The sequence below is a fragment of the Coregonus clupeaformis genome, chromosome 39, assembly GCF_020615455.1.
Source record: "Coregonus clupeaformis isolate EN_2021a chromosome 39, ASM2061545v1, whole genome shotgun sequence".
Classification (NCBI taxonomy): domain Eukaryota; kingdom Metazoa; phylum Chordata; class Actinopteri; order Salmoniformes; family Salmonidae; genus Coregonus; species Coregonus clupeaformis.
The window spans coordinates 1,315,805-1,324,510 of record NC_059230.1 but is presented as its reverse complement, the minus strand read 5'-3'; the positions used below and the strand labels follow the sequence as shown (position 1 = coordinate 1,324,510).

At 46.2% G+C, this 8,706-nt stretch overlaps 1 protein-coding gene across 2 annotated transcripts in view; it reads left to right on the top strand.

The window, feature by feature from the left end:
* Nucleotides 1-6,417, top strand: part of LOC121554183 (polyunsaturated fatty acid 5-lipoxygenase) — a 14,769-nt gene extending 8,352 nt beyond the window's left edge. For both annotated transcript variants that reach the window (XM_041867661.1, XM_041867660.1), the window contains exons 6-15: nucleotides 395-501; nucleotides 1,953-2,125; nucleotides 2,514-2,657; nucleotides 2,975-3,178; nucleotides 3,615-3,701; nucleotides 4,077-4,246; nucleotides 4,745-4,866; nucleotides 5,151-5,251; nucleotides 5,648-5,818; nucleotides 6,197-6,417. In XM_041867661.1, the coding sequence (XP_041723595.1) occupies nucleotides 395-501; nucleotides 1,953-2,125; nucleotides 2,514-2,657; nucleotides 2,975-3,178; nucleotides 3,615-3,701; nucleotides 4,077-4,246; nucleotides 4,745-4,866; nucleotides 5,151-5,251; nucleotides 5,648-5,818; nucleotides 6,197-6,376 (1,459 nt within the window). In that variant the 3' untranslated portion in view covers nucleotides 6,377-6,417. The remainder of the gene's footprint in view (nucleotides 1-394; nucleotides 502-1,952; nucleotides 2,126-2,513; nucleotides 2,658-2,974; nucleotides 3,179-3,614; nucleotides 3,702-4,076; nucleotides 4,247-4,744; nucleotides 4,867-5,150; nucleotides 5,252-5,647; nucleotides 5,819-6,196) is intronic.
* Nucleotides 6,418-8,706: the final 2,289 nt, after the last annotated feature.

The following is an 8,706-nucleotide window of genomic DNA, read 5'->3' as shown; positions in this document are numbered from 1 at the left end:
GTGGCTGACTAAATACTTTTTTTCCCCACTGTACATACAGACCCCCCACCCCCCCAAGCCCTAGCCAAATTGTAGGCTTTCCCACATTGCCTAATATAGTAGCTTCCTCATTTTAAGAAAATATGTTTGAAAATGGTCTTTCCTGTGGTATGTCTCTCTTTCTCTCCCTCCCTCTCCCTCCCTTCTGTCCCTCCCCCTCTCACCCCCTCCCTTCCTCCCTCTCTCCCCCTCCCTCTCTCCCCCCGTCCTCCCCCTCCCTCTCGCCTCCCACCCCCTCCCCTCCCTCCCTCCCCCCTCTCTCCCCCTCCCTTCCTCCCTCTCTCCCCCATCCTCCCCCTCCCTCTCTCCACCCACCCCCCTCCCTCCCTCCCTCCCCCTCTCCCCCCTCTCTCAGTCTTCTAGAGCTGTCTCTGAAGAAGCTAGCCATCAGGTTCGGGAAGTCATGGGACGATCTGGATGACTTCAAACGATGCTTCTGGAAACTCAGGAGCCCCATAGCTGGTATAGTACAGTGGCACAGAAATACACTATGGAATAGAGCATTATGGGTACTGTGGTATGTCATGCTACAGGTACACTACTTGGCCAAAGTATTCAACCCGCCCGCCCTTCAGCCACACAATATTTATGAGTCAACCCGCGCATCACTACAGAGAATGTCACTGCCAATAGAATGCCTATAGGTACTTATCTCAGTGGGAGGCCTTTCCCTCTCTTGTTAGAACAAAAGCAGTATCGGCGATGTGCCGACCCAGTAGTGATGAACCTGCTGTTTCTACTTATACACTACATGGCCAAATTAGTGGATTCTGATATTTTAGCCACACCCGTTGCTGACAGGTGTACAACATCGAGCATACGGCCATGCAATCTCCATAGACAAACATTGGCAGTAGAATGGCCCATACTGAAGAGCTCAGTGACTTTCAACGTGGCACAGTCATTGGATGCCACCTTTCCATCAAGTCAGTTCGTAAAATTTCTGCCCTGCTAGAGTTGCCCCGGTCAACTGTAAGTGCTGTTGTTGTGAAGTGTACAGAAATGGTTTGTCGAGATCGGTGTGCAAGAACTTGACTGGCCTGCACAGAGCCCTGACCTTAACCCCATCAAACACCTTTGGGATGAATTGGAACACCCAACATCAGTGCCCCGACCTCACTAATGCTATTGTGGCTGAATGGAAGCAAGTCCCACTAGCAATGTTCCAACATCTAGTGGAAAACCTTCCCAGAAGAGTGGAGGCTGTTATAGCAGCAAAGGGGGGGATCAACTCCGTATTAACGCCCATGATTTTGGAATGAGATGTTAGACGAGCAGGCGTCCACATACTAGTATATTAACGTTAGAGGTGCTATTGCTCATAGAGTATAGGCCAACACTTTTTATAGCTGTCTCTTCCTGTTTCATTGGGGAAGTGAGGCCTCTTGAGTAATGCAACACCAGTGTGTGTAACTGAGTCAGTATTTAGTATTTTAAATATTTGATTAAACAATTGTTTCTCCTTCAATATATAGTCCATTATTAATATTCTCACATTACAGATGTAGGATCTTAATTTGATCACTCTTTTGTTGCTTAGAATTTTTCTGCACAGCAGTAAATGCAAACTTGTAGCGTATTCAAGGTTTAAAAAAGTCTTCTAAAGTTCGGTCTATTCCACTTTAAAATGTCAGACTTGATTTGCCCTAATTAAAAATGTATCAACCCCTACAAAACATGTCCATGAATTATAGTCCACATAATAATTCACATTTCCTGTTGCTGCAGGATTATTTTCCTGCTGTAGCAAACTGGTCAAATGAAGATCCTACATCTGTATGTATAAGCCTTCTCTGTCTTTACCATTATATATTAATGGAGATTGGTATATTAAGAATGGTTTATTCAGACAGTACTTTTTTATTTTGTGATTGATTGATTGATTGATTAATTGATTCTCCCTATGGTTCCAGAGTACTGTATGGAGCACTGGAAGGAAGATTGGTTCTTCGGGTACCAGTGTCTGAACGGTTCAAACCCCAGAATGATCCAGCGCTGCAAGGAGCTTCCGGGAAACTTCCCTGTCTCTGGAGACATGGTGCAGGGTTCGCTGACCCCCAGGACCACCCTGGAGAAGGAACTCAAGGTGGGGCCCCTCTGTCTCTCTGTCTGTGTCCCAAATGGCACCCTATACTAACCCTAACTCTAATCCTAGCTTCATGTCCATATCCTGGTTCAAGCCTTAACCCTAGCCTCAACCCTAACTCTACCCTCAACCCTAACTCTACCCTCAACCCTAACTCTACCCTCAAACCTAACCCTAGCCTCAACCATAACCCTATTCTCAACCCTAACCCTAGCCTCAACCGTAACCCTAGCCTCAACCATAACCCTATTCTCAACCCTAACCCCAACCCTAACCCTAGCCTCAACCATAACCCTAGACTCAACCATAACCCTACCCTCAACCCTAACCCTAGTCTCAACCCTAACCCTAGCCTCAACCGCCTCTACATATTTTCTGCTCTCTCTAGGCGGGTAACATCTACTTGGTAGACTATGCCATCATGGATGGTGTTCCTACCAACGTAATCAGAGGGAAACAACAGTACATCGCTGCTCCTCTCTGTCTGCTGTATGAACACCCAGACCAGGGACTCATACCCATCGCCATACAGGTAGGGCTGGACACACACACACAAACACAAACACACACACACTGAGTATACAAAACATTATAAATAATAATAATATGCCATTTAGCAGACACTTTTATCCAAAGCGACTTACAGTCATGCGTGCATACATTTTTGTGTATGGGTGGTCCCGGGGATCGAACCCACTATCTTGGCGTTACAAGCGCCGTGCTCTACCAGCTGAGCTACAGAGGACCTTTTTGCCCTCAGCACAGACTCAATTCGTTGTGAGCATGCTCCCAACGAGGATAGTAAACCCCTAAACACAGACACGTTATCTTCTCCCTCCTCTTCCCCAGCTAGGGCAGACTCCTGGCTTGGAGTCTCCCATCTTCCTGCCCAAAGACCCGCCCCTGGCCTGGCTATTGGCCAAGATCTGGGTGCGTCACTCAGAGTTCCAGGTGTTCCAGCTCCTGTCCCACCTGTTGAGAACTCACCTGGTGGTGGAGGTGTTCTGTGTGGCTACGCTACGACAGCTACCTGCAGTCCATCCAGTCTATAAGGTAGGGAGCTGTGTGTGTGGGTTGGAGTGGAGTGTGCTGCTGTCTAACCCCTCTCTCCGTCTCTACTGTGGCTCCTGGGGGGTTGGAGTGGTGTGTGCTGCTGTCTAACCCCTCTCTCCGTCTCTACTGTGGCTCCTGGGGGGTTGGAGTGGTGTGTGCTGCTGTCTAACCCCTCTCTCGTCTCTACTGTGGCTCCTGGGGGGTTGGAGTGGTGTGTGCTGCTGTCTAACCCCTCTCTCCGTCTCTACTGTGGCTCCTGGGGGGTTGGAGTGGTGTGTGCTGCTGTCTAACCCCTCTCTCCGTCTCTACTGTGGCTCCTGGGGGGTTGGAGTGGAGTGTGCTGCTGCCTAACCCCTCTCTCCGTCTCTACTGTGGCTCCTGGGGGGTTGGAGTGGAGTGTGCTGCTGTCTAACCCCTCTCTCCGTCTCTACTGTAGCTCCTGGCTCCTCACCTGCGCTACACTCTGGAGATCAACTGCAGGGGGCGCACTCAGCTCCTCTCAGCTGACGGCATCTTCAAAAGGGTATGTCAGCCTTACCATTCTATTCCTTGTTTACATTTTACCGGACGCTTACAGTAGTGAGTGCATACATTTTCGTACTGGTCCCCCATGGGAATCAAACCCACAACCCTGGAGTTGCAAGCGCCATGCTCTACCAACTGAGCCACACAGGACCCCAGTGTCTTGAGGGCCCAACTGACCCTATATTGTTGTAAATAATAATAATAATAATATGCCATTTAGCAGACGCTTTTATCCAAAGCGACTTACAGTCATTGTATTGATGCAGCAACAAAGAAACAGTTTTTGAATGTGGTCAAAAACATAGAATAGTTTTGGAATAGACAAGAGTATGTAGTTTGTATAATTTATGATGATGAAGTTATCTTCCTCCAGGTGGTGTCTACAGGAGGGGAAGGCCTTCTGGTCCTAGCCCAGAATGAGTACAAGGTCCTGACCTACCGCTCTCTCCAGCCCTACTGGGACTTCCAACAGCGTGGAGCCACCAAGCTCAGAAAATACTTCTACCGAGAGTACAGCCTGATGCTGTGGGACGCCATACACAGGTATAATACCCATGGTCACTTCTTTATGACCACAGAGACATGGTTTATAAGGTTGCAGTAGGAAAGCAAGGAGGGGACGTGGTCTTCAGGCCTGAAATCTGGATATGTAAAGATACACATCGGGAAAATAAGCTATTTAACTATTTTTCTCTTTTATTTCCTTGAATTAGCCTTTTCCCTTTTATTCTCCCTCTTTATTTCTACCTCACTGTTTGTTTCCCTTTTTCTGATCTCCCTCCCTCTCTCTTTCTCCCCCCCCTCCTCAATTCAATTCAATTTCAATTTAAGGGCTTTATTGGCATGGGAAACGTATGTTAACATTGCCAAAGCAAGTGAAGTAGATAATAAACAAAAGCGAAATAAACAATACAAATTAACTGTAAACTTTACCTCTCTCGCTCCCTCCATCCCCCTCCCTCTCTCTCTCACTCTCCCTCCCTCCCCCTCTCTCTCCCTCCCTCCCTCCCCCTCTCTCTCCCTACCTACCTCTCTACCCAGTTTTGTCTCAGGGATTGTGTCATTGTACTACCATAATGACAGGGATGTAACAGAGGATACTGAGCTGCAGGCCTGGATAAAGGACATCGCTGAGGAGGGCTTCGTTGATGTGCCCAAATTTGGTCAGTCATCCACCACTACCCCCACCTCCTCAGACTCAGGACTCAATTCAACCCGTAAGCGTGGAAGATCTGCATTGTAGCGCGGTTGACATTTAAAGGCAACGTTACCGTGTTTGTGGAGACTGCATTCTCGGTAAACGCTGCAATATGTCGCACAATCCGAAATTACCTTTAAATGTCAACCGTGCTGCAACGCAGATCTTCCACGCTACAGATTGACCCTTAGTTGATCATGATGATTTAGTACTGGGTAATACTGACTAATGTTTTCTTCTCTTCCTCAGGTCTGTCCAGGGAACTACACAACAAAACAGAACTGGTCACATTGCTGAGTGTAGCCATCTTCACAAGCTCAGCACAGCATGCAGCCACCAACAATGGACAGGTACTGTACACACAGTCTTGTACAGCTAACCTTGTGGGGACACACAATTCAGTCCCATTCAAAATCATATTTTCCCTAACCCTAAACCTAACCCTAACCTGTACTCTTACCTTAACCCTAACCTTAACGCTAACCCTTACCCTAAACCTAACCCTAGCTCCTAACCCTAAAACTAACCCTAGCTCCTAACCCTAACCCTTAACGTAATTCTAACACTAATTCTAACCTTAACCCTAAACCACCTAGAATTAGCATTTGACCTCGTGGGGACTAACAAAATGTTCCCAGTTGGTAAAATTTTTGTTCATGAACTATTCTTGTGGGGACTTCGGTCCCCACAAGAATAGTTAAACACGTCCACCCCCCCATTAACTTACTCATCTCTCTCTAACATAGTTTGACTGGTGTGCGTGGGTCCCCAACACCCCGTGTACAATGCGTCACCCTCCCCCGACCGACAAGGACTCTGTTACCATGGAGTTGATCATGGACACCCTCCCAGACGTCAGCCAAACATGTTTGGAGATGGCGATCACATGGCACCTGGGTCGACCACAACCGGACGCAGTAAGTTAAAACAACAGTGGGTCACATTTATAGCATGAAATGGGATGAAACTGAATGCAACGCTCATCTCCCACCTCCTTTCATGTTTGTTTCCCACCTTTGGTTATAAACATAGATGGGTAAACTCTGATCTCCGGGCGCAGTGAAAAAAAAGAACACTCCCTATACTTTCAATTATAAAATAAAACCAGAGAGATTCATATAGCTAAATGTAAATATTTCCAGCTAGGATTCTTCCCTTCTCCATTTTGTCTTTTCTCTCTAGTCTCGGAATTCCCAGACGTAGGGCAACAGCACATTGGTACATCTGTCCAAACTGACCCTATACGCTCTCTTTCTTTCTCTCTCCCTCCTTCTCCTCCTCTCTCCCTCCTTCAGGTCCCATTGGGTCAGTACCGGGAGCAGTACTTCACAGAGCCCCAGGCCCAGGAGGTGATTGACAGGTTCAGACAGGAACTGAAGGAGATAGAGGAACACATCCTGACCCAGAACGAGGGACTAGAGCTGCCCTATCTTTTCCTCCTGCCCAGCCGCATCGAGAACAGCATCACTATATAATATACTGAACAAAAATAAAATTGCAACAATTTCAAAGATTTTACTGAGTTACAGTTCATATAAGGAAATCAGTCAATTGAAATAAATTAATTAGGCCCTAATCTATGGATTTCACATGAGTGTGAATAAAAAATTTGCATTTAGTCACAGATACCTTTTTAAAAAAGTAGGGGCGTGGATCAGAAAACCAGTCAGTATCTGGTGTGACCACCATTTGCCTCATGCAGCGCAACACATCTCCTTCGCATAGGGTTGATCAGGTTCGATTGTGGCCTGTGGAATGTTGTCCCACTCCTCTTCAATGGCTGTGCAAAGTTGCTGGATATTGGCGGGAACTGGAACACTGTTGTACATGTTGATCCAGAGCATCCCAAACATGCTAAATCGGTGACATGTCTGGTGAGTATGCAGGCCTGGGCCATTTTCAGCTTCCAGGAATTGTGTAAAGATCCTTGCGACATGGGGCAGTGCATTATGATGCTGAAACATGAGGTGATGGTGGCAGATGAATGGCATGAAAATGGGCCTCAGGATCTCGTCACGGTATCTCTGTGCATTCAAATTGCCATCGATAAAATGCAATTGTGTTGGTTGTCCGTAGCTTATGTCTGCCCATACCATAACCTGTTTACAACGTTGACATCAGCAAACCACTCGCCCACACGACGCCATACACGTGGTCTGCGGTTGTGAGGCCGGTTGGACGTACTGCCATTGGAGGAGGCTTATGGTAGAGAAATTAACATTAAATTCTCTGGCAACAGCTCTGGTGGACAGTCCTGCAGTCAGCATGCCAATTTTACACTCCCTCAAAACTTGAGACATTTGTGGCATTGTGTTTTAGTGGCCTTTTATTGTCCCCAGCACAAGGTGCACCTGTTTAATGATCATGCTGTTTAATCAGCTTCTTGATATGCCACACCTGTCAGGTGGATGGATGATCTTGGCAAAGGAGAAATGTTCACTAACAGGGATGTAAACAAAAAAATTTGTGCGCATGGAACATTTCTGGGATCTTTTACTTCAGCTCATGAAACATGGGACTAACACTTTACATGTTGCGTTTATATTTTTGTTCTGTATAATAACATAGAACCAAAAGTTTACCTTGACTTGGAAGAGTTCTAATGTTGGATCGCCATAGCCACCTAGCTAACATAGCATCCCTCTCTGTTTGAGCCGGGTGTTTGAGTAGGCTAAACTAGCTAACTGCATTCACTAACTAAGTAAGTGAAAGTTAAGAAAATAAATACTACAAAATATAGCTCTCTCTCTTGCTCACTTGCTTCTCCTTCATTTAATTAATTTGCTCAAAACTGTTCAACTATTGTCTACTCACCACATTTTAAGCACTGCAGTGCTAGCTAGCTTATGCTTTCAGTACTAGATTCATTCTCTGATCCTTTGATTGGGTGGACAACGTGTCAGTTCATGCTGCAAGAGCACTGATAGGTTGGAGGACGACCTCCGGAAGTTTTCATAATTACTGTGTAAGTCTATGGAAGGGGGTGAGAACCACGAGTCTCCTAGGTTTTGTATTGAAGTCAATTTACCCTGAGGAGGACGGAAGCTAGCTGTCCTCTGGCTACACCATGGTACTACTCTACAGAGTGCTGCTGAGGCTACTGTAGACCTTTATTGCAAAACAGTGTGTTGTAATCAACTATTTATATTTTTCTGAAATTCACTGATGAGGATGGTTCTCCCCTTCCTCCTCTGAGGAGCCTTCACTGATACATACAGTGTAATAACATAGCCCATATATACATACTATATAGATTAAAACCAGGGATTGGAGCTGCTTTACCCAGCCGCATCGAGAACAGAAATACTATAGAGCAGGGTTTCCCAAACTCGGTCCTACGACCCCCCGGGTGCACGTTTTGGTTTATGCCCTTGGACTACACAGCTGATTCAAATAGTCGAAGCTTGAGGAGTTGCTTATTTGAATCAGCTGTGTAGCGCTAGGGCAAAAACAAAAACGTGCACCCAGGGAGGGCACCAGGACCGAGTTTGGGAAACCCTGCTATAGAGAACACAATCACTTGACGTATTGGGTCTTATCACCATGACCACAACAATGGACAATGGGTAACATCCCATTCCCAACAGTCTAAAGTGCCTTACCTCTTCCTACTGCCCAGCTGTATAGAGAAGAGCATGTAGACCTCTATGTGTAGTCTTATCCTCTCTTTTGACTTCAATGTGTGGGGCTCAAACAACACTGGTTGATACAAGGAGATATACTGTGATTATTACCTGTACCATTAATAATAATGTAATAAGATAATGTTCTGTAACTATGCTAATACACTTGGGTGATTTTCTTA